This window comes from Diuraphis noxia, unplaced genomic scaffold (genome assembly GCF_037042655.1).
Source record: "Diuraphis noxia isolate RWA-SAM2 unplaced genomic scaffold, SU_Dnox_SAM2 contig0004, whole genome shotgun sequence".
NCBI classification, from domain to species: domain Eukaryota; kingdom Metazoa; phylum Arthropoda; class Insecta; order Hemiptera; family Aphididae; genus Diuraphis; species Diuraphis noxia.
In genome coordinates, this window is record NW_028301714.1 from 65,557,064 (window position 1) to 65,582,978 (window position 25,915).

Below are 25,915 nucleotides of genomic sequence, written 5' to 3' on the forward strand. Positions count from 1 at the left end.
ATTATATTTTTGATGAAATAAAAAATTTCCTATGAAGAAAGTAAAAAGAATAGATTAGAATTTGTAAGATTTGTATTACCTATATTGTTTTTTAAAAATAAAAATATAAATAAAAATAAATAAATTGTTTGAGGTATAAAAAAAAATTCTATAGATCGTATTTATTAATTTATTAGAAAAAAAATATTTATAGTAATTATTATTTGACTAATTTTATTAACCTCATATATTATATTAAATTTGTGAAATCTACGTAAAATGTAAACAAAATTATACACGAAGCGGGTAGATAATATTATGTGGCCCAATTACCGATCGCCCTATAATATTCAATAAACGACCGTCAGAAATATTATCGCGAGTATTTTCGGTACATTGGTAGGTATAGATATTATGAACAGAAAATAAGTATAAATTTAAATTAAGAGTTATTATCATAAATATAATACCATGATCATTAATAATGAAGTTTATTTTCTGCATTAAACTCAAATTGATTTTATGTTTTTGGCTTTAAATAATGTAGGTATAGCAAGTAACAAACACGCAGAAAATGTATTTAAGATTACACAACTAACATAAAAAGAATAGGTATAGAATTCTGGTAAATTAAAATTTGAATATTTAAAACGCTTTTTTAATCATGTATTTTGTGTTGCTTATTTTATATTTTTTTTTCCTTCAGTTTTGTGTTCCCCCCATTCACCCTACGCAACAAACTATAATCAGTATAGTATGCCAAAGCAGCGTGTGTAAACACCTACCACGAATCGCGTTTGTTTGGGGCCGCTTTATGAATTGTTAACAAACGACTATAATACCCTACTATTTATGTTGTTACTATTATTATCGCCGTCCTAACACGTCACGTAGCCAAACTGTCAGATGGTCTTCGGGACTTGTGTGTACATGGCATTTTCTCATCACACTGCGAGTCTGCGAAATAACACGGCTACGAAATAATTGCAATATTTTAATACGTCATCGCGTACGTCACGAGTACTATCATCATCGACTGACACTACCCTACAGCAGCAGCTGTTCACTACGACAATATTTTCATAGTAATAACTATAAAAACAAAATAGTACTATCGTAGTCAACGGACTACAGTTACTCTTACTACTAAGTACTAACTACACGACGACCTGTGCGCACCGGCGGCGATGATGACAGGGCAACCGATTCGCAACGCCGCACCGCCCGAAAACGTTGGTCCGTCGGCGGCACCGTAGATTCGCACGATCCGGAATCCGTGATTAAAACGCGGTAAAGTAAACAAACAAAAACAAAACAATAAACGACGCGACACGACCGTCCGTAACAATAATAGGAAACGCCGTAATTCTTTTTAACGGTCATACTGGCGACGCGCTGCAGTCGACCTCGGGTGAATGTTTTTCGTATTCACGAGGTCGCCGGAATACAAAAAAAAAAAAACAGTGGTAGTTGCAAGTGCTGCGCGGGTGCACCTTTTGGGATAGGTACAGGCGGTTATTATGTCCCTTAAAGTATTCAAGCAGCACGCCGAGTTGTTTCCGATCCGCGACATACCTGCTGTGGTGGACGTGTTCCGCAAGGAGCTGGAAAAAAAAGAACCAGACCTGTTGCTGCTGTCACTGGTGGCTGGCGCCATCGAGAACACGATGACTTGCGTCCGACCGACCACCGAAGCGCCAGTCGTCGTGACCTCCGAAACAAACTTTGACTTTGATCAGGTACCACTAAGGCTGCCCGACGTCGAGCTGCACATAGTGGAAGCTCTATACACGAAATTCTACTCACTAATAAAGAGCAGTGTTGACCCGCTGCATTTTGATGACCGAGACGGACACGCTAGCCGAGAACTTGTGAAAAAGGTGTCCGACGTTATATGGAACACGCTTACTAGAAGTTACTACAAGGACAGAGCGCACTTACAAAGCATGTATAGCTATTTAACAGGTGAGTGAAAATATTTTAAAACATTGGCCATAGGACATAGGCACTATCCCCAATAAACATGTTATCATATAAAATATTTTCTTTTAGGTTCAAAATTGGACTGTTTTGGTGTTGCGTTTGCTGTAGTAGCTGCTTGTCAAATTCTCGGTTACAATGATGTTCATTTGGCTTTGTCAGAAGACCACGCATGGGTTGTATTTGGTCCAGATGGTAGTGAAAATGCAGAAGTTACGTGGCATGGTAATTTTTTATACTATTTATTTTAATTTTTTATTCAACTTCAGTATTTTAAGAAATATTATTCCTTTATACTATGATGGTTTAGTGTGAACATTATTGGTTTAAATAGTTTTTATTAGTAAAAAATAATTACAAAAAAACTGTATGGGTAAAATTTTAAACTCAAAATTAAGCTTTGTAATGCTTTTTTATTATCATATTGGTATGAACTTTTGTATGTTATTAAAAAGTTAGTCATTATTTTTATGTTTCACATGAATACACGATAACTCCATGTATTGAGCTGTATGGAGTATAAGTAGTAGTGTGTATTTATATACTATGTAGATGACTTTCATTATTGAGCAAGATACGTTGGTAGCTGTTATATGTTAATTTATATGTCAGAAGTACCTCAAGTACTTATATTTTGAATTTTTTAATACATAGAATAATTGATTTGACTGATTGTTTCATTTTAGGAAAGGGAAATGAAGATAAACGTGGACAAAAAATCAAAGATTCAGGATCTGGTCATAGGTCGTGGCTATATGTTAATGGCCACCCCGTAGTTTGTAATAGGCATATGGAAGTATCAGCATTAGTTAGTTCTATTAACCCAAGTATTAATCAATCTAATGATGCTTTAGAAGTTGCCACTCTTCAAAAGACTCTTTTGTGGCTTCTTTATGATAAAGGACATCTAGAAAAATTTCCCCTTGCTTTAGGTAATTTCCGGAGTAATTTCAAACTTTTTAATTCATTAATACTGGATTTAACATATAAATGACTGTTTTTCAGGTAACTTAGGTGATTTGGAGGAGTTAAATGCAACACCTGGAAGACCTCCTTGTACAGCTTTATTTGAAAAGGCTATTTCAGCTGCTCGAATATACTATAATGATATGTTTGTCTATCCATATACTTACCAAGGTGGATATTTCTACAGACATAATATGATTAAAGACGCTTTTGCAAGTTGGGCTAATGCTAGTCAAGTTATAAGCAAGTAAGATAAATTATAGATATACTATTACATAGGACTTCCTTAATAGTTGATTTTTTATGATTACATTATAGGTATAGTTTTAGTAAAGATGATGAAGAATTATATAAAGAAATGATGGATATTGCTTATGAGTTAATACCATACTCATTGAAAGAAATGACATGTGGCAAAAGTCGGTCAATATTGAATAACCCACAATGTTATGCATATGTGTTATTAATTTATGATGGTCTTTGTCTTTGGGAAGAAGATGGAACAACCCCAGTATTACACATTAAATGGGCAAAACATTTTATTAATTCCATATCTAAGTTTGATGATAGTGTGAGAACAAGACTTATCATATTAGAACCAAAAGTATGGCATATTGTTTCTAAATTATCTAAATTATAATTATTTTCTAACAGAATTACACAAAAGTATTACATTAAAGTTTTTCTGTACTTAAGTAGGAATTTTTGTATTTATGTTTAATTTTACTTTAATGTTTTTAGGATTCTGAAAATGATAGTGGTCTAATTCTAGATTATCATGATAATAACATAAATAATAATAATCGTCTAGTGCCTAAAGATATTTTAAGTACTATACCTGGCACAGACGAAGAAACTAAATCAGAACTTCATCCTGGCATTGAAGCACTAACTGCAGCTTGTAGTGAGCGAATATTGAATCGAGAGTTCTTATTACAAGGTGGAGGAGAACCTTTTGTGGGTAGTTCTGTTGTATTACCTACTCCTACTACTGCACCTCAAACACCTATTTTAGAAACAACATTAAAGGATGATGAACCTGAAACTAAAATTGTGTTGAAGAGTAAGAAGATGAGAAGCATGAAAGATTTACTTATTGCAAAGAAATTGAATACACAAGCAATTAGTTTACAAATGAGTGCTCAGTCTCAAGGTGGAAAACGTCATGCACCTAGAGATACTGCAGAACCACTATCAAGGCGGAGTAGAAGAAATAACAACTAATTAAATGTATACTAAAAATGCATTAAACGTAAGTGCAATTTTTTCTTTCTAAAATAATTTATTTTATTTTATACTGAAAGACTATTATTATGTTACTTATATTTTAGAAGTTTAAATTCATTACTATGACATAGTTGATACCAGTATTTTATTTAGAATCTCTTACTTAAGGTAATTAATCTATTTATTTATATTTAAAAAAAACTTAGGTATTAATAATATTAAAAATTATTGTTATAAATAATAATAATATTCATAATTTAACAGAAAAATTAGTTGATAATGATAAAATGTTGAATTTTACAAGTGATTAATTAGTGTTACCATAAAAATATATATACATATAAGAATATTAAGCTTAAAATTATTAAAATCCTAAAATTTTGTGATTTAAAATTTTATTTTGCACGACAAAATTATAAGTTGGTATAGGCTAAACAATGCTGTAATTTTGTCTATTGAATAACATTTTAATAGTAGCGCATCTAGCGAAAAGGGTATTATATTGCAATAATTTAGTTAGAAGAATGTAGGAAATCTCCAAATTATTTTGTTTTAAAAATTCTAATTCTATAATTTTCAATGTTTTTTTATACAAACACAATTATCTTTGTTTTATAATTACATAAAAAGTTAAAATAATAATTAGAAACTAATTTTAGTGATAAAATTCTTTTAGGTACTTTCTGTTGCGCAATCAATGGTATCTTTAATATAGAAAAAAAAATGTATGTATTTATCATAATATTAAGTAAATTATAGACTTGAAATTATTGTATCCATTAAATATAGACTATCGACTTATAAATTGTATTACATTCAAAAATAGCATTAATCATGTTTACAAACCATAAATCCCCACTTACTATACAACTACTCATCAATTTAATTTTAAATCCAGTATTCATTTAGCTAAATTTTAGATTATAAATTTAAACAACTGTATTTTGTTTTCAGTGATCCCAATACTTGCATATTTCACGTAATTTATATCATTTACATTCATTACAACATTTATTATTATTTATTCAATGATAATAATAATACAACAATGTTTTAATATCAAAGTTAAGAAACAATTGTTTTGGTGTTTAATGGGTTTTAATGACGCTGAAAAATGCAGCTGATTTAAACTCCATAGTGATTAAAACGCAAATCAACTATTTTAAATTGGATATAAATTTAAAAAAAAAAAAACAGACATCCTTTGTTTAATATATAAAAACAAAACAAATTACACACATTATATATATATATATATATATATATATATATATATATATATATATATTGTTGTCGTCATGCAAAAACTGACTATATGCATAAAGTGACCAAAAGAAATAACATTATAAAAATTTGTATAACTTAATAATATTTGTTTTTTTCACTTGGTCAATTTTTGCATGTTAACAACCATGCCTGATGTAACCATGCAAAAAGTGACCCCAAGTAACAAAAAAATATAAAGTTATACAAATTTAAAATTTAAAAATGAAATTATTATAATTTTCACTTGGTCAATTTTAGCATGACTGGCAATATTTTGTTTGAATCAATAGTACTTGATTTTATCAGACATCCTCCTTAGAAATTTCTGATTGTGCTACTTATACACTTGTACAACTACTAATTTTTCACATTGTATACCATTGTTTACTTTTAGGTATTTAGGCACTTCTATTTAAATATCTTATGACTCTAAGTTCCCATTGTTAAATTATAATTACATCTGTAATATTAAACTATATTATAGTAAGTACCTTGAAATTTTGTTTGATTTACAATTACAGCAATGGGTATAAAGTGTAATAATATTTAATACTTTATAAAAATTAATAAATAATCTATTTAGATTAAATATATAAGATAAATAAAATATTATTGCAATATTTATCCAACAATTTAATATAATAAAAAACACAAGTTGAATAAAAATTATTTTTTTTTATAATTATTATTTAATAGATTATATATATATTATATATAAATATATTATATATATTTAATAGACTCTAATTATCATTCATTTTTTAATGCATAAATTATTCATTATTATTTTATCATTATTTAGCTGAAAACAGAAAATTTTAAAAAGTTTATATAGTACTGAACTATATTATTATAATAATTTTATGAAATTATTTTGTTTATGTTTACTTGCCAATAAGTTCCGATTTCTATTTAATAGCTAGTATAGAAGATAGTTATTTATAAAAAAAATAGTCATAGGCATAACTAAGAATCTGCTTTGACTGCTCTAAATCTTACTTAAGCCCTCACAAAATGATTCATATTTTAAACTTTAAAAACGATGAAATTGTAAATTTATAGCATCTACCTTTAATAATTACATAGTTATTCCTATATATATAAGTAATGCGTATATTTACAAAAAGTCATTTTAATCATTCCAACTCCCAAATTAGTATTAATATTACAGGGTTCGAATTATACGTTTTGAATTTACTATACTGAAAATGTGACATAACTGTTATAGTTATGCTTATGACTTATGAGCAATCTTAAAATGTGATCTTTAATTAATGAGATCACTATGTTTTTAAGGGTTTAGTAACCTGTGATAATGAAATAACCATTTTTTAATTTATATTTATAAATATTTTTACATTATTCTTCATGTTATTCTTTGTCCAGATATAATTGTTTACAATATTTTTTCTCAATTTACCATTTTTTTTTTTAAAACTTTTGTTGAATAATTCTTATCTTTCTGTTTATTGTTTATCACTTATTTCTTACTGTTATATTTATATTCAAAAATAGTGTTTAATGTTTATCATAATTAATTATGTTTCCATTTTCTTTTGGTTTTTGAAAATAATTCATAGTTTATTAAAAGTATCTTAAGTTAATAAGAACTAGTCAAACTAAACATTACAGTGTAATAATAAACCTGTAATATTTTAAATCCTAATATAACAATGATGGGTGTGTGTGGGGGGGGGGGGGGGTCTATTGAGATTAAATAATTTGGCTGGTTAGGTTAGGTTGAATTATATACTGATCCCCATATTTTTATTCAATAGTACAATCAATCAAATTATGAATTTTAGAATTTTTAAGTATACTCCAGCTTAGATTTTTATACCATTTAACGAGTGTCATTCATGTGGCAGTGCAAACTTCTTTTTTTCCAAATAATTTTCCAAAAATGTATAATGTATGTGAAATTCAATCAATTTTTAAATCTTCCTAGCCATTGGCCATTATCCTTCACACAAAAAGTTAAATCCTTCAAAAAATATTAACTAAAATTGTTGATTTAAACCAATAAAAATAACATCTACATAACAATTTACAGAAAAAAAAAATTCTGATTTTTATTTGGAAAGAAGTTGTTAAAACCACATGGCATTCTTTAAAAGGTGCACAGAGCTCTTGTATTTGAATATACTAAAAATGTCAAATCATCAGAATTCAAATTAATTAATTATTATAAGGGAAAAGGGGTGAGCCCTGAGTGTGGTTGTAAACCTCGCTACATCAGGGGTTAGCCGGTGATAAAAAAGTTTCAAACTGCTCTAATATTATTAGTAAAAATTGTTTGTGTCTTATGATAAGACAAGATTCACAGATTGGCCACCCCTGTTATATAATTAAGCAATATGTAATTATTAATCACTTTTATTCACGACTATACAAAAGAGCGATTCAATATGATAGCTCTAAGCCTGGCAGCAAATACATTTTAATTTAATTCTTTGTTCTGTTATCAGTATTTTCCATATATTTTATAAAAATGTTGGATAAAGTTAATTGATATATTAATAAAAAAGGAATAACTCAGGCCCTGGGGAAAAGGCACACTTCTCTTAAACCAGCCCTTGCAATCTAGACATTCAAAATTTTAAGTTTTTATTTTACCATCCTAACAATTCCAACAATTTTCTTATTGATGTGTTACCCTTGAAGATTATTGAAATTTTGAATTCTTCAATTACAATGTTATACCAATAATTTGTTTATTGCCTTTTGTTTAGCGTATCATTGTTATGTTTTAACTTGTTTTTTTTTTACCGGTAATACTTAATTTTAAATACATTTGATATAATATTATATATATATTTTTGTAAAATGAAACTTTGAGCCTAGTCCTTACAATTATTATTATTTAATTTAACGTCTTACATTTTTTGTTTACCAAAATTTGTGAAAAACGTATCATAATATTATCCAAAAAATTGTTGAATATTTTTAAATATTTTATTTCATGACAATAGCTGTAGGTTATTAAAAACTCTAGTTATTTTCTATATCCTATGTAATTCAAATACAATTTTTACCATTAAAATAATAATTTAATAAATTGTAATCATTGAGCTGTACTGTTATATAAATATATTCATATTAACTATTAAGAACAGATTCAAAAGTAAATAATATTTGAACTAAGCTTCAATGTTGATGATTTTATATAGGTAAATAGGAAGTCATATCCTTAATATTTATGTTTTTTTGGCAGTAATTAGATTTCATAATTTAATGTTAAAAGTTGTCTTTAATAATTTATTTTAAGTATTATCTTAAATGGTTTGTTAACTTTAATGTTGGTTTTCGGGATTTTTAACAAATTTGATACTAACTTATGAATGGTAATAACTAATAAACTATTTGAAAATATGTTTTTTTTTAATTTTCACCCTTAAATAAATTTTTATGATTTCACAATAACAGATACAGACACAGGAACTCTTAAAAATAGTATTAACCAACATTTTAATTTTTAATTTATTCTAAAATGTTTGAAATTGGCTTTATCAAACCTTTAAAATACTTACTCTGACATACTCCTAAAAATTAAACTATATCTTATCTCATATTATCTTTGTCATTATTTATATTCATTGAAATTCGCATACAAACTTACTGCTTTTAAATTTTAAATTAAAAGATAGTTATTATTATAATTTATATTTTATATATATTATTATATTGTTGTTTAACAAAAAGTAATATTAAATATAAAAATAATCATTGATTACAAAATATGTACCACCTAATTTTCTTTTTGTCATGAAGTGAATTAAAAAAAAAAAACTAAATTTCTTGAAAATATTATATTTTTAACATGCATAACATATTATTTCATTTCCCAACATTCCTATTTTAGAGGATTGATGGCCAATAAATATTTCTTTACACATGAATCACATATTTTTTTTTATTCTTGTTTAACTACTGTCTGTTATTTAAATATGTTCAGCATAATATATTTTACGATATTTTTTTAATAACATATTAAATAGTTAAGGTAAAAATATTTTGTTGCAATTGTTAACAGCATCCAATTTTTAATTGTCTTCCGTGTATAATTTGTATGTTTTAAATTGATAACAAATTGTCTATCATATATTTTTATTTCTATTAAATCAAGATTTAGGTAGCATTATGAAATGTTATATAAAAATATAACAGTACAGGTAAAGAAACAGCTAATGTTTTATAATATATTATATATACATATATGGAAAAATATATGTAACTTGTTTATGTTTAATTATACACATCACAATGTTAAATGCTCTAGTATTATTTATAAGAACTATATTAAATTTAAGTTCAGTTTATTTTACAATTTTTAATTTTCTAAAGTTATGGTGATTATGTTGCTTTTGAAAATAATATATTTTTCATAAATAACTTTATTTCAGTATTTGGTTAAGTTTCAGTATTATATGAAAATGTTAAGTTATTATGAATATTTGTTATGAAAAGTCTCTTCTATGTTTATTTTGGATTGTGTATATTTACTTCAATTTATTGTACCCTTTAGTTTTTTTTTTCTTTACTGTTTATTGTATTATTACTGTTAATAATATTAATTATACCAATTCTTGAAAAAATAAAATTTATTACATTGTGCTTTGAAGTTGAACATATTTTTTAATTTTAAATGGTATATAATTCCATCTTACGTGCTTATAAACCAACAATGAGATTATCAGTTTTAAAGAGTATTAAAACAAAATAAGCTTAGAACTAATTAGTAGAATTAATGCACATTAGATTATTATAAGATAAGAATAAAAAAGTTATTTTTATTTACAAAATTATAACAACAAACAAAATATATATTTTCATTAATTTTATTACACTTCTTTACATAATTAGATCACATAATATATTTCTATCTAACAGATTAGTTAGTATTTTATTTCATTTTGCCCATTTCGGTATAGTTAAATAATACATAATAGTAAATACTAACTAGAATCCATCAAAATCAAATGAACAATTATTTTATATCATAGAATTCTAGACTGATAAAATTCTGTTTCAATGCGTACACATAATTGAACTAGATTGTCATAAGCTCTGACAGTAGCAGCAAATCGATTATTTAGTAGTGGTGTTGTTATGATGGAAAACAAATGACCAAAAACTAAAGCATCTAACTCAGTTGGCCTGAAAAAATATTTCATTAATCAAATAAATATTTCATACACTTATGATTAATAATATACTTTTCATTAAAAAAATATTTCTTGTCTCCTAAAAAATTTGATAATGACTCGCAGATTTTTTCCACCTCTTTAAATACTTCGTCCAAAGATTTTTTTTTCCAACCTAACACATCTAAATGTGCTAACATTTCACGGCGCTTAGTATATGTAGCCCAGTGGTTCAATGGGAAAGGATAAACGGAACTGTATCTTGGTTTGGTGAGTTCTTTATAAGTAAGCTCATGGTTCCATGTAACATAAATCTAAATACAATTAAAATTATTTAATTGTTTCCAAAAAATATGCTGTAAACTAACCTCAGCATTTAAAAGAACATTATTCACTAGTGCCATGTATACTCTAAGATCCCACTTTTGAGCTTCATCTAAACTTGCCGATAGCGAATAACCCTGAAAATAAATGTATTAACGTTTAATTAAATTGAATACTTAAAATAATGTTTAATCTCACTTTAGATTGAGCAAAACTGACAATTGGTTCAAAGTCAGCAACTAAAAACTGGCCTGCTTTAATGAAAGGCACTTTACCTCGATGTGGTGACATAAATTCAGCATTTTCTCTAGCTTCTACAATGAATTCTAAACCAGCCATTTTTAAAAATGTTTTAACCGATAAACATTTTGAATTGTCAGGTAAAAGAATTTGTTCTGTTTCATAAGGCTGGTATATTACTGTGTTTTTTGGCCACTCACCTTCACCTGTAAAATTTTGAGGTAAATACAGAATAAAAGGATCTCATAAAATTATTTTTACCACAAATTTGTGTTCTTATACATTCTTTTGTCAATATATTTGATGATGTTTTGAAAACTGCCATTGTCAACTACTAATAAACATAAATTAATAAAGTAAGGTATAAGTAATAAATACTGAACATTTTACATAATTCAATAGTATTGTATTAAATGGTTATACAATTTTTTTTATTCAGTCTTAAATTCATTGGCTAATATAAACAAAATACTTAGGTAATATAAAATAAACATTCAAAATATAAGTTCATAGTTTCATACATGACTACAATAAATTTGGTTTTATTTTATTTTAATGAGATACAGGCTTAAGTCCAAAACAAATGAGATACACTAAAATAGGTATTGACACTGTTAACAATTAATCAAATGTGAAAAAGTAACAAACATTATAAAATTAACAATCTGATAATTATTGACAATGGGTCAGTATACAGATTTCATCTGTTTTATCATAATTTAATGACTGACAATATTAGTAAATTAGTAAATAATGGTATAATATTTGGTATTCTACTTTCTCAAGATGGTAGTGGAAGAGGTAGAGCAATCTTAGCTTCAGTTGTTTGTGTTGTTTGTCCAGAAGAATAAATCTGTTAATTACTTTTTTTATTATAGATAAATTATATTTTTTATACAAATAAAATTAAAGTAATATAGCTTATTTTGTATTTGATAGTCCATTTAGTATTAGAGAATGGATTAAAATATAAGAGGGCTAAATACAAACCAAGGTCTTATACTTCTGAAAGTTAATCTAAATGTCTCTAAATAAAAAAATCATAAATCCTAGTGTTCAAACAAAACAGCCATGCATATACAAACATACTTAAATTAATAGAAATTAAAAATAATAAAATAATTAGCAATATTAATTAACTAATAAACTAGATAGGTCCTAATATTCTAACTTTATACTTTTATTACAACATCATAAAATGTTAAATATATACAAAACTAATATGCTAATTTTATTTTCATTACGTTGATTTTTGAAATTTTGTAGTTATTTAAACATACAATATTTAAGAACCAAGCCAACAAGGCCAAAGTTTACTAACGAAATTAAACATAAGGAATTTCGAAGACTATATTATTACCTATGGTACCTTTTTTTATAATTATTAACACTAATACTTACCACATTCAAGAATAAAATTAACCAAAATTGAAATGAAAAACGTAAAGAAAAGATTACTAAAGTTTTTATTCAGAAAATTTTCATATTTTCATTTTGTGACTTCAAGTTGTTGATGTTTTTAGGTTTAAGATAGTACTATCTATTTAATAGTTTGATACTACCACAGAACAATATAGAAGCGACACTCTGCAATCCCCACCTGCTTGGTGGTCGATCTCTGGTGGTTTAGTGTTGAAGTTGTAAATGATTACCTGGTGGTTTAGAAGTGTTGTTACGAACGATTTTTTTTTTGAGATAAACGGTTTGTTGTTTGTTTACGTTTTTGACTAAACGGCTTACGGGCTATGGCTTTACTACAACATTTAACTTATAATTTTTCGCTAAACACGTTCAGTAATTTTTTTTGTTTTAATTATTGTTAGTAATTATAATTATAAATAATAATTAAAACAATCATGGTTATGACGTGTGCTGCATCGTTTTGTTCCATTACTATAATATTATATTATTATAAAACATTGCACACAGGCACAAAAATGAAAAAAAACATGTTTGACGATATAATATAATTTATTAAAGCATAATAATAAATAATAAATTATGGAATTAATAAAATTTCTGTGTTATCATAATGGTATCAAGTATCAACTATCAATTATTGAAATATCTGATATGAGCCGTCAGCTGATTCTCATAACTAACAAAATGGCAGTACCCATGAGCTCAAGGCCATGTCCCCACTTTTTTCAATTAACATTGGGATTTGGGAGAGTGTCGTAGGCCTGATACTACCTTTGATACTATTATCACACAAAAATTCAGAATATATTGGGGTACTAATTCATACTTTCACTATGACAGTCATGATTCATGACTAAATCACAAAATAGATTAATTTCGTCATGTATTCACTAATTCACTAGTTTTTAATAAAAAATTTAACCTATTATGTGCAGCTGTAATATTGTATAATACGCAATTTTACACTCGATGCGTTCACAAACTTTACTGATTAGTGATTACTGAATATATCATTGCGAAACACAAACTTCTATATAGGTAATATTATATAGAAGTCTGTGTTGCGAAAATAATTAGGGGAGACTAGGGAGAGCACAGATATTTATATATTTCTAATATTATTTTATTTTTATTTTTATAATAGATAATGATTTAGATAATTATGTGGAGAGAGAAAAAAAAATTCATCAGTGCTGCAGCACGTCGGCACAAGAATTCGTGCAGTACCATATTTTAACACAAGTGTTGTCCACACTGATTCACGGTTGCGGCATATTTTGCACTTTTGTTTATTGGGCATTCGAGCTGCTAAATCGATCCGAAATTATAATCACACGATAAAAAAAAGTCATACGATCGCAATTCGCAAGTGATACACGCCGCGACTCCTTGCGGTTCTTCCATATCCATTCCGTGTTTGTGTGAAGTCTAACTGTGTGAGAATAGCATTTTTTTCAAGATATAGGATTTTAATTACATTTTGACATTAATTCGTTTCTCATACTCTATTGAACCAACAATGGCCGAAGCAATGAGACAAACGGTTGCGTCGCTTTTGCAGGGCATCGAAAGGTATGTTAACTCACTTGAGCACATTGTTGGATCCTCGTATCTCCAAATTGCTCTTCAGTAAATTGCACGAGTATATTTAATTGTTCGCAGATACAATCCCCAACATTTGTCTACTCTTGAACACTACGTGGAAGTACAGTCCCAAGAGAACACGTACGATTTAGAAGCGAACCTTGCAGTTCTCAAAATATATCAATTTCATCACGATTATAATTTGGATATCACCGTACAAATCATGTTGAAAGCGATCACCAACTTTCCTCATTCAGATTTCGTGCTGTGCAAATGTCTATTGAATGAAAAATTGGTAAGTAATACTTCAGTTATGTTCATCTCTAATTTTATTTTACCAAATTGAATATTGATTGTGCATAGGAAGTAAGATGCTTTTAAATTTTAAAGTCAAACAATTCAATAAAAATAAATACATTTTTAAATGTTAATGTAAATTCACTAAGTAGTATATACCATAGTCTATTCAGTTTAAGAAAGCCCCGGATGGTGGTCAAAAACCATTCTTATCAATGCGCACTACACCACCAACCCTTGTGGCATGGGTAATTGTGCCCATTAACAATATGATGAAATAAATATACTGATTCAACTAAGAAACTTTTTTGGCTATCACTCAGAATATTCTTATATTACATGGAGTCTAATAAGATATAATGTGTTATTAATATTGATCCAAATTTCCAAGTCACAACTTAGTTACCTAACATAAAAAAAAAAAAAAACTATTAATCACTGCTTTATTAAAAATTTATAACAAATATTGTTTTATATAATTTATAAAACGCGTTAAATATATTTTATTTTTATGTTCTAACTGTATTTAAGCTAAAGAAAGCGTGATCACTGCATAGTTTCTTACCTTACCCTATTCATGTTTTATTAAATGTTATAGCATATATTCTTATTATGCCACTGTGTATAGATTGTATATTCTCTAATAACAATTTAAAAAAAATGTTCTAACTATTGGCTATTCATTTTTTTGAAAAGATTTATTTATCGAGTTTCTATAATAATTTAGTGTCAGGAAGCTCCATTAAGTCAAGTATTATTCTTGGCTGATCTATTGGAAAACTGCAACTTCAAAGAATTTTGGTATAATGTGCATTCCACTCCTGAACTGTATGCTAAAGTCAATGGATTTTTAGATTCTGTTCGAAAGTTTGTGTGTCATGTGATTGGTATTACATTTCAGTCTATTGAAAAACATCATCTTATGGAGTTATTGGGAGGTATTGATGGTAAGTAATAATGGATTGTATTCATATTAAATTCAGTATTGGTAGTAATTAATAATTATGCTTTTTGACAGATGCTGCTTTAAAACACTGGATATTAAAATACAATTGGAAAGAATTGGATAACAAATACATTTTTGTAGCAAATCAAGACGAAAATATCAAAACAAAAAATATTACTGAGAAAATTGATTATGAAAATATTTTGGGTGTCATGGCAAGTTGTCGTTAATTTCTAAAAGTTGTAAAGTCGAAATACATTTTTATACCAATACTTAAAAAATATGTTTATTAACAAAAATAATTGAAAGAATTGGTTTATATTGGATTATATTATTTTTATTGGAATAATTAAGTATGCCTACTCTTCATATCTATTCCATTACTAAGTACTAATTATTAATCAATTTAATTTAATTTTAAAATCAAGTTTACAATAATCTTAAATCTATTAAACTTTAAAATTAAGTTTATAACAACCTTGAATCTATTTTAAATTTTAAAACCGTGAAAATTATATAATAGGAATGTAATATGTATAATATGTAAAAAATTATCTGAGCAATGTCTGTTTAACTAGTTGCTGCGAAAAATTAGAGCATTTTCATGTGGTTTTAGAAATTCTTCAATTATTGCTTCAACCATTTCATTCAAAACACTTTTCAATCTACTGACATCACTAACAAAAATAAATTAACCATAATTAGTTTAATTATACAATAATTAATTAATTTAAATTAAATTTGACTAACGAAGAATTTTTAGGATCACTGCATAATTCAGCATAATATTTTATTTTGGGTTCTGTTCCACTTGTTCGTAATGTAGCAATTAAACCATTATCAAAGTAAAATGTTATCATTTGAGATGATTTTGAAACGGACAATACTGGTTTATAATCTATTGTACTGGAATCATATCCAGTTGTCATGTCTCGAACTGATTTGATCAAATATCTGCCTCCAAGAATGGATTTTGGATACTGTAAAAATAAAATAATTAATTCTGACCTTGGCCGTATTATTATCAGTGATGTGTCATTACATTATTTGGCTGGTTATTATTTTGCCTTATCGATTCAAATATTTTCTTTATTGTAAGACTATCGTTGCAAATAAAGTATGAGTTTACAGATAAATGCCAACCATATCTAAAACAAAATAAAAATGGTTTTATTTATATTGCAAAGATTTAATATCAGATAAAACTTACTGTTTGTATATAAGTTCTAAAGCTGAAGATAATGTACTATTTTCTTTTTCTAAATATATTGCTAACTCTGCTATTTTAACAGCAGCCGATATTCCATCTTTATCTAAGACCTCACTGCCGCACATGTAACCAATAGACTCTTCAAAGGCATAAATTACGTCATATCCTTCAGCAGAAAGTTGATCAGCTCTATTGCCCATCCATTTAAATCCAGTGAGTGTTTCCTAGGAGTTACAATGAATTATAATTTGTTTATTTAGTATATAAACCAAGATAATTATACTGAATATATTAATCTTGGTTTATGAATTTGTGATAAAAAGTAAGTAATGTTAGTGATTTACTTCAAATCTGATTCCTTCAATTTTAGCCATAGATTTAAGTATAGCAGATGATACTGTGCTTGATAGAACAACTAATTTAGGATGTGTTTTACCATGTATTTTTTTATAGGAATGTATCACCCACCATCCTAACAATGCACCAACTTCATTTCCAGTAAATATTTTCCAGCCCTCGCTGCCTATCCTAAAATTAAAATCTGCCTTTAATTAAGAATATATTTTTATGATAATATGAGAATAATTGTGTTACGGATGTTCTGCCACAGCCAATCTATCGGCATCAGGATCGTTAGCAAGTATAATGCGACTACAGTTGTTTTCAGCTGTTTCAATCGCCAATTTTAATGCACTTTTGCCTTCCTCTGGGTTTGGAAATGGAACAGTTGGGAATTCTGGGTTTGGATCCTTTTGTTGTTCAACAACTATCACTGGCTAAATAGTGTAATTCATAAATTATAATAGCTACTGCACAAAATAATTTATAAACATTTAATATTTATAATATAAATGGATTGAATACAATTTTGTTCAATTTCATAGATACTCACATTGAATTTGGCATTTTCAAATACATTTTTTATGTAAGGATAGCCTACACCATGCATAGGTGTATATGTAAAAATTATATTTGTATTCTTTTTATCCAAATTAGGAAACAGCATTTTATCAACAAAACAGTTGTAATGTTTCTGCAGGTCGATTAATGGATTAACTAACAAACTATTATTATAAATGTCTTCAGTATTCCAAACACCTTCAGGCTCTAAATGTTCAGTAATACTGTTTTGAATGTTTTTATCAACTGGAGATATAATCTGGAAATATATTTGAAAATGTATTCAAGTTATAAGGTGACGGTAGCAGGGGCGTCATTTCAGGTTTTTTTTTTAGTGTGCGAAGTTTCAAGCAGGCCATTTTGAAATTTCACCAGAACATATAAAAATAGATATACATACATATATGTATATCATCCTGCATTCAATTATTTCCATACATTATAGACCGGTTATTACAATTTGATTTTAATCATATAAATAATTGTGCATTCGTGGCTCGTGCATTATTTCAGGCTTCAGCAATGCGCAGGCCAATTGTAACATTCTAAAAGTAAGGGGTGCAACCGCACACCCTGCCACCCCCTAAATGACGCCCCTGGTGACAAGTGGAAAACTTATGTTCCTTAAAACTTACTAACTTGAGCACCATTTTTCCAGAATACTTTATAACCATTATCTTCTTTTGGGTTATGTGAAGCAGTAACCATAACCCCACCACAACATTTGTATATCTTAATACCAAAAGCTATAAATGGAGTTGGACAAACCTCATTCATGAGATATACTTTGATGGAATGTCTTAAAAAAACTTGTGATGTCAGTTCGGCAAATCTATATTGATTTGAAACGATTGATTAATAAATTTCATACAATGCAAATATACACTTTTTCTCTACAACCTTTTACTATTATATCTTCCATCGTATCCGATAATAATTCCAGATGTTTTTAACGTATCCCCAAAGACGCTCAACATGTAATACAAAAGCCCCTGAGCAGATTGTACGACCACCAGATCGTTCATACGTTTGAAACCAGGACCCATCGCTGCTCTTAGGCCCGCAGTTCCAAATGAAAGGCGACCATCAAACATGTTTTTTATTTTGTCCACATTTTTTTGCGCCAATATGTCTGCTAGTTCAACAGAGTACTGTTGTGACTGAAAATTACAGCTATATAAGTACACAATGCAATTTGTTCTACATAGAAACCGTTCAAACTATTGAGCTCATACTTGATTCCACGAAAACCAATTTTTCACCAGTAATTCTAAATATTCTGGCAGGAATGTTGTATCCATTTTGTTAACTACAAATGTGTTTACAAGAAGTTATTTTTGGCCAATGACTAAGATTCAACTTTCCACTGTTAAGAGTTTGTAAAATACAGAAGTCAGTATTTTAGAATTGTATAAGCCATACCTAGATAAAGAAAATTGTTGTTTGTGATAAATATTATTTTTTTTTGCTATACGCGATTATAATGAAAGTACTTTATAACAATTATAACCGTGTTAAACTCAAAATCGATTGCATAATGTAAATTTAATCAATGATAATATATTTGCAGTATAATCACAGAAGAGATTTCAATTTTCAAATACGCAACTATATTATCATTTAGCAAAAACTCAAAAAACATTGGCAACGTTGATAACGGAGACAAATAACAATATTTTTTTCAATCATTTCAACCATGAAAAGTTTAAATATTTGCTTGGTTTTGATTGACGGGTTTCGTAAAAATGTAAATATTCAGCTCTTTACAAAAATCCATCGAAATTCAGCTATATAATATCTTTCGAAGACGCTACACAATCGTTTATTGTCTCCGTCTTTCAAGTGCATAACATCATAAATTTACCCTCAGCAGATCACGTTTAGCTCCATTAGCTTCAAAATTAGAGTGAATCGACCTATTATGAAATTTGTTGTCGAGAACATTTTCTGTGTTTGTTGAGGGCCATTTTTATGACAGTTCAATTTTGAAGCAAGTTATGCGTATATAAAAAGTGTAAATTAAAGATATCCTTAACATCAAGTTTCATAATAAGTCAATTTACCCTAATTTTTAAACTAACTGAGCTAAACGTGATCTTCTAAGCGTAAATTTGCCATTTTACGCACTTGTAAGACGGAGACAACAAACATATCTGTCGCGTTCTCTTCTGTGTTTTCATAACTTCCAAACTTGATTATTTTGAGTAATACATGGAACATTTTTCGCAGAAATCACCTTTAAAAATGAATGAAGCATTTTTACTCCTCAAAAAACTCGCGAGGCACATGAATTGGTGTTGATAAATTAATAGAAATAGGTTACACCAGGCTGGACAACCCCTTATTAGTTACTTCTCCTAGTTCCACTGGGTTTAATGAATCTCAACATATTGTCTTTCAATCAATACTTATTTACGATATTACTAGTGTTAGATATTGTTTACTCGTTTGCCAAGGCACAGAGCAATATTTGGATTTGGAGCCACACCAAATGTTTACGTACGTACGTAATAACGTGATAGTATAGGCACTAGGCTGCAGCTAGACATCATTTTGTACTTCGTCATACAATTACATCCCACTATTTTAACATGAATAAACTCGCCCCACCGCTCAGATTCTAAAGGCATATTATTTTTAAGAAGTTAATTTTACACCCAATTATTTACAATTCAATCAACGATACACGAAGAAGCATTAATTTGTACAGATTATGAATTACATTGAAACCACAAAATAGCCAGTTCTAAAATCATTCAATAGTCAATATATAAAAGTATATATTGCCAGACAGCTGATTACAATTATGAACTTAATTATAAAAAAAATTACAACATTTAATTTGCAAGATTTTAAATTAATATAATTATAGTGAAACTGTGATTTATTTTCAGTACTTTTTACATCTCGGTACATAACCATATACAATAGTATATAACTTATAAAGATTTTGTTTCTTAGAAATTGAAAAACCACAGTTTAAGATATCTTAAACCGTGCAAACAACAAATCTCTACATTATTATATATAAGTATATAACATAATCACATAAATTTCATTGTCAATCACGGCAATAGACATTAGAAACCATGTAGAATCTATAGGCTATAGCTATTATCACAATACAGAAAGCACATTTAACATCCACCTGCTGTACTATGATTATATTTGTATTTAGTTACAAGACTTTCAAATAAAATAGTAATAGTAATAATAAATCGTTTACAGTAAATAGTAGAGTAGTTAATAATTTATTAATATCTCATAGTTACATGTAAACAAACAAGACAGTTTTATAAAGTTTTTCATACCATTTTATTTAACCGGTAAATTTCGTATAAATCGGATGCCAGCAATTTATATTGCAAGAAATAGCTTATTACATTCAATTTTTTAACAGTATTTAAAATATGGTAAAAACCTATTTTTTAAGATAAGTACCCACTTTAAATTACATCTACCTACAATATAACAACAAGTCAACAAACTTACACGATAAAAATACAATTCAAAATATTTACCATTTTGTCCCATAACAGGTTACAATATCATACTAGACTAACCTACAAAAAATATATGATATAGAAATACTGATCATGAATATCAACCATTTTTTTTTAGATTTTAACTGCCAACTGTAAGTCACCTATGTAATTAAATTTTTTTATTGAAGTTTATGTTTTTTTGGTTGTCCAAGGGATGCAAATTCCTAAATTGTAATAGTTTGTTGTACTTTAGATTATCCCAGGAAAAACACTTATCAAAAAAAATCCAACAGACACCAAAACACATTATTTCCTTTAAGAATTTTTTTCAGGGATAATGCCTAAATTTCAGTGCAACTCATTAATACAATAAATATGTAAAAAAAATAATAACTGAGCATTTACATTGTTGAACTAAGTTAATGAGCAACAATATTATAATTTATGTAACTGTATCTAAAGAATTAAAATATTTGAGGTTATTGAATATCTGAAAATGTTTCAAAATTGATTTAGTTAACCAAAATAACTTTTTTGTTGATATACCACGTATACCTTTTTAATTTCTTAAATCTTGAAAAATATAATAAAATTAATCCGGAAGTAGCATAGCCCTGTCATTGACCAACTCTAATAACTAGGCTGTAATATAAAAAAAAAATGCCAAAATAACTGAATACTCATAATCTGTATTCTACTTGTACAAACCTTTAGTAAAAAAATATATGTATATGATAATATAAAAATAATTTTATTAGTGTATAAAGTTAAAGCAATGTATAAAATACACTTAATATTCCATATTTAACTGATCACATAACAATGAATGAAGGCTTAATCTTAAAAATGTGTAGACTTACTTATTATGAGTGAAGTATTTATTTAATTTTTATTTATTTGTAAAACGAGTAGTGAGTACACATGAGGTTTTAATGCTATTACAATTTACTGCTGTTTACATTCAGCTGGGTTGACCTGTTTATTCAACAGTTTATCCTGACGTGGATTGTATTCAGGATCGTTAACAGTTCCTTCATCTTCATCATCATCATCGTCGTCGTCGTCATTTTCAGACTCTTCTTCTTCATCATCTTCATCATAATCATTTTCTTCCAATAATGCTTCGCCTATCATACAATTAAAAAAAAAGAAATCTAAATTAACCTAAGACAAAAATGTAATCGAATCATACCTGTGTAGTACAGAACAGCTCTAGGAATTATTCTTTCACGGATATAATGACCTATTTCAAAGTCTGTTGTCAACAAATTATCAATTTCTTCATCAACTTCAGTCTCTGGATCATCTGGTACTGAAATCCAACAATAATGCAATTAAGAAATAAAAAACTGTATACTGAATTACAATAATGTATTGGTTAGGTTAAATGACATTTAGTTAAATATATCAATTTTTTTATATAACTAACAAGAGTAAACATTTTCATCAAAATTAAATTAGGTGCCTATTATTTTAGAATTTATCTTTTTTTGTATAGGCTCAATTAAAGCCACTTAAACACAATTTGCCAAGGTGGTAGTTGTTGAAGCCAGTTATTATCAGCATTATGGAAGGACAAATCACTTATTTTAAATAATCTATCATAAACAACCTTAAATGCTTTTTGTAAAGAAAAATATTGATTAATAAAATCTAATTTAAATATGTAATGTACACATTTATTTTTAAGATTATTAACTCACCAGTAGGAGGACTGAAGAAGTGGAAAAATGATACATTTTGTACAGTCTTGTTAACAAACCGAACGGCACCCTTAACTTTATGCTTTTGTTTCTTTTTAACTACTTTCACTGTCACATTCTTTCCTTTATTCCATTGAATAGTGCAGCCCTACATTTGTATTTTTATTATTATCAAAGTTATTTCTAATATTTAAAAAAATATACACATACTTTACACTTGAAAATTTCAGGACCCTCAAAACTTAATGGATTGCTTTTATCAGGTACACATTTCATTTCATACTCCTTGGTTAGAACAGTATTAGTAAACCATTCATTAGGAGAAAAATGGAATTCCAAAGCAAAACCCTGTAATAATAAATACATAAATAAATCTAATATTATAATGATTAGTGACTACAATAAAATACCATGGGTTCTTCTAACAGATAAACTTTGATATCTGTCAAATGACTAAGTATAGGTTCATCATGGGGTTGAATCATGTCACTGATGAGACTTGTGTTCTTTAAAATAGTTAGCCAAAAGTCTGGAATGCCTTTTATCTTGTCGTTAGTACTGTCTACTACAGCTTCATTACTGTATGCAATATTATTTAATATTATTCATAAAAATGTGAAAGAAAGGATAATTATTAAAATATTAATATAAATAATAAACTTACGCTTTAGACTCCTCAAGTTTGATTTTTCCTTCCATATCTGTAGAGAGATCCTTGACATCATCTTCTTCATCTGATGGAAAATCACATTCTTCTTCAGTAGGCTCATAGTTTCCTTGAACTATATCACTTCGCTAAAATTTATAACATATAAATATATTAACTATTATAAATTTATTAACTATAATTTAAATAATTTATTATGTATTCTACCTTATTATAATATGGCAAATACTCTTTGTGGTATTTACATTCAAGAATATGAAGCTCAGTGTAGAATTTTGTATCAACATCAGTTTGTGATACCAGTAACTTTTTCAAAGCTTTAACACGTTTTTTGACTATTGGTGGAAGAATCTAAACAAATATAATTGTTAAAAATAACATAAAATCTTAAATAAAGCATTTAATTTAAAAAATCAGTATTCATTGTCAACTTTAATATAATAAAATAATTTCAAAGAGGAACCACTACTTATACAAATATAAGGATAGTTGATCATGTTATATTAAGTAAAAAATTAACCTATAATAATATTATTCTGATTGTTTTGGAGGGAAAATGAATTAGTATAAGTTAGTAGTGATTTTTTTTAAAATTTAATTATTTATCACAATTTTATATAAACCATGTATTTAAAAAAAAAATCAACGAGAAAATTGAAATTCTGGACTAATTGATATATATATAATAGAAATCAAGGATTACAATTATCACAAAACACAAATAGATTATGTTGATGACTTGACGTACTTTACATAGAAAAAAAAAACATTGGTATATCTTACCGGCATTATATCATCACCTTCTCCTTTAAAACCAGATTTATGTTTATGTGGAGTGTCCTGTTCCATTTCAGAACCAGAGGATGAAGAATCTGCATTGTCATTTTCTGCTGACATTCTGTTAAGAATAATGTTTAATTTAAAATATAAGTCGACTAAATGTAGTATACTAATAATAAATTTAAAACAAGGTCATACACAATATAATGATGGGTCAAATGACATGAATCATAACTCAAAGTCTACTCCGCACAGTACATTTGAATGTACAAAGAAAATGGATAGACAACCTACCTACAATACGAATTATTAAACTCCGAAAAATATAAATTAACATAATTCAACGTCGCTCGATTGTCGACTTCAACAGTTTTCATGCAATCAAGGAGTTTGCGTATAGTGTTTGACGAGAAAACAATTAAAATAATAATATTACAAGACGTAATAAACAACGACGGCGGCTGACGGTTGAAATGAATAGGAGGCATCAACGTCATGTCATATCCATAACCTCAATATATAGTATCGTTTTAGCGGAAAATTTAGAATCACACGAGGGGCTTTCGTGATTCCGTGCGGAAAACGAAAGTTTCCTCAATGAAGCACTTTGGTAACATCGTTTGACCACGGGCCGGCGGGTGAAAAGCCGCCCTAGTTCCTAACCTATCGTCACCTTATCACTGCGTCACGCCGACTCGATACTGAGAACAGTAATCTTAAAATAACTTCAATAATTCTCGATAGTAGTTGTATTAAAACGAGAGAAAAACGAAAGCAGCGGCGGCAGCATTACATAATTCGGCGTATTACAAAACGAGAATCGTTGGAAGCACATGGTCGTCGGCGTGTGGAGCGCGCAAGATAGTAATAAATAATAGTAATAGGCGGACAAAGTGTGTAAGGTTTTTCTTACCTGACGGCTGTCGAAAACAAAGTAGTTACGAGTAGTGAATCGCCGCGGGTAAACGCTAGTAAATTGGTTCACCGTCACGAATGTCGTATAGACCACAAGTACGCGACTTAGAGAAAACGAAAATTCCGAATGGCGCGTAGTACTAGAGACGAGGGATTGAATTGAAGTGAGCGAGTTTGAGCGACTAGAGCGACAGAAACGTAACCTTAACGACTGTTTGCCCGTTTCCCACGGTATTCATCGATAACAATGGATGCGTATTGGCCAATGGCGTGCCGACTGCCGCTCCACCGCCAAAGACGTTGTGCACCACGTGCCACGTTTGCAACGTCCGATCCAACCGAAAGATTTGGTCGCGCGGTTTTTATTTTTAAAAAGAAATAGGTACCTTCAATGGTATATCTTATGTTTCCATGAGGTAATTACTCAAACACAATTTTATATTAATTTAAATAAATATGATATCAAAGTCGTTCACAAAGTTTGAAAATTTCAGAAAAAAAAATTATTAGAATTTTTATATTTCTGTATTTAATATTATAAAGCTGATGATTTAAAAAAATTTGAACGCGCTTTAGGCGTCTCAGAAACTACGGGTTTGAATTTAAAAACTATTTTTTAGTTGAATAGTCCTTTTATCGGAGAAAGCTATAGGTTATAAACATTTTTAGTGAGTCCTCGAGTTAAGCCGGGATTCAAGAATTTATAAAAGATTTATGAATTTACTATTTAAAAAGCCGTAAAATTATTGCCACGTATCGAAAATTTAAAGTATAAGCCTGCATTCTAGCTGTCTGCAATTATTATATATCATGCAAAAACCAACATTCCTTGCTATAATTGAATTCTAAAGGATATTTTTGTGATACGTATTTGAACAAA

At 28.1% G+C, this 25,915-nt stretch overlaps 5 protein-coding genes across 14 annotated transcripts; 2 read left to right on the forward strand and 3 right to left on the reverse strand.

Annotated features, from left to right (window-relative positions):
- The first annotated feature begins 889 nt into the window (after positions 1-889).
- Mnn1 (menin 1) lies at positions 890-14,120 on the forward strand. 6 transcript variants are annotated; one of them, XR_016191434.1, is made up of 8 exons: positions 890-1,944; positions 2,032-2,184; positions 2,646-2,891; positions 2,965-3,172; positions 3,244-3,529; positions 3,667-4,177; positions 4,257-4,320; positions 4,829-10,033. XR_016191434.1 is itself a non-coding variant. In XM_089225943.1 (7 exons), the coding sequence occupies exons 1-6, from the start codon at positions 1,500-1,502 to the stop codon at positions 4,147-4,149; spliced, it is 1,821 nt and encodes a 606-aa protein (XP_089082069.1). In that variant the 5' UTR covers positions 890-1,499; the 3' UTR covers positions 4,150-4,177; positions 13,693-14,120. The 6 variants fall into 6 exon arrangements, 2 of the variants coding, with proteins under 2 accessions (XP_089082069.1, XP_089082068.1); XR_016191435.1 differs by lacking the exon at positions 4,257-4,320 and having other exon boundaries at positions 4,829-4,877; positions 5,107-10,033; XR_016191433.1 differs by having other exon boundaries at positions 892-1,944; positions 3,667-4,320; positions 4,829-4,877; positions 5,107-10,033.
- LOC107172977 (metaxin-2) lies at positions 10,241-13,091 on the reverse strand. 3 transcript variants are annotated; one of them, XM_089225945.1, is made up of 6 exons: positions 12,779-13,091; positions 11,388-11,460; positions 11,085-11,332; positions 10,931-11,023; positions 10,635-10,876; positions 10,241-10,575 (listed from the first exon to the last, which is right to left on the reverse strand). In XM_089225945.1, exons 2-6 carry the CDS (start codon positions 11,449-11,451, stop codon positions 10,416-10,418), a joined length of 807 nt encoding a protein of 268 aa, XP_089082071.1. In that variant the 5' UTR covers positions 11,452-11,460; positions 12,779-13,091; the 3' UTR covers positions 10,241-10,415. The 3 variants fall into 3 exon arrangements, with proteins under 3 accessions (XP_089082071.1, XP_015378797.1, XP_015378798.1); XM_015523311.2 differs by lacking the exon at positions 12,779-13,091 and adding an exon at positions 12,528-12,686; XM_015523312.2 differs by lacking the exon at positions 12,779-13,091 and adding an exon at positions 12,528-12,684 and having other exon boundaries at positions 11,388-11,457.
- eIF3k (eukaryotic translation initiation factor 3 subunit k) lies at positions 13,924-15,728 on the forward strand. The gene is made up of 4 exons (XM_015523313.2): positions 13,924-14,120; positions 14,211-14,427; positions 15,157-15,376; positions 15,448-15,728. Exons 1-4 carry the CDS (start codon positions 14,068-14,070, stop codon positions 15,603-15,605), a joined length of 648 nt encoding a protein of 215 aa, XP_015378799.2. The 5' UTR covers positions 13,924-14,067; the 3' UTR covers positions 15,606-15,728.
- Positions 15,729-15,763: 35 nt separating this feature from the next.
- On the reverse strand, positions 15,764-19,043 carry Pgm2a (phosphoglucomutase 2). Its single transcript, XM_015523314.2, has 10 exons — positions 18,721-19,043; positions 18,386-18,645; positions 18,125-18,317; positions 17,478-17,744; positions 17,180-17,361; positions 16,930-17,113; positions 16,586-16,809; positions 16,418-16,523; positions 16,126-16,355; positions 15,764-16,052 (listed from the first exon to the last, which is right to left on the reverse strand). Exons 1-10 carry the CDS (start codon positions 18,784-18,786, stop codon positions 15,950-15,952), a joined length of 1,815 nt encoding a protein of 604 aa, XP_015378800.1. The 5' UTR covers positions 18,787-19,043; the 3' UTR covers positions 15,764-15,949.
- Positions 19,044-21,639: 2,596 nt separating this feature from the next.
- Positions 21,640-25,252, reverse strand: LOC107172984 (nucleosome assembly protein 1-like 1). Of its 3 annotated transcripts, none has more exons than XM_089225944.1 (9): positions 24,319-24,340; positions 24,124-24,238; positions 23,548-23,691; positions 23,338-23,468; positions 23,084-23,252; positions 22,884-23,021; positions 22,674-22,821; positions 22,163-22,282; positions 21,640-22,124 (listed from the first exon to the last, which is right to left on the reverse strand). In XM_089225944.1, exons 2-9 carry the CDS (start codon positions 24,235-24,237, stop codon positions 21,916-21,918), a joined length of 1,173 nt encoding a protein of 390 aa, XP_089082070.1. In that variant the 5' UTR covers position 24,238; positions 24,319-24,340; the 3' UTR covers positions 21,640-21,915. The 3 variants fall into 3 exon arrangements, with proteins under 3 accessions (XP_089082070.1, XP_015378807.1, XP_015378806.1); XM_015523321.2 differs by lacking the exon at positions 24,319-24,340 and adding an exon at positions 25,034-25,252 and having other exon boundaries at positions 21,703-22,097; XM_015523320.2 differs by lacking the exon at positions 24,319-24,340 and adding an exon at positions 25,034-25,252 and having other exon boundaries at positions 21,703-22,124.
- Between the last annotated feature and the right edge of the window lie 663 nt (positions 25,253-25,915).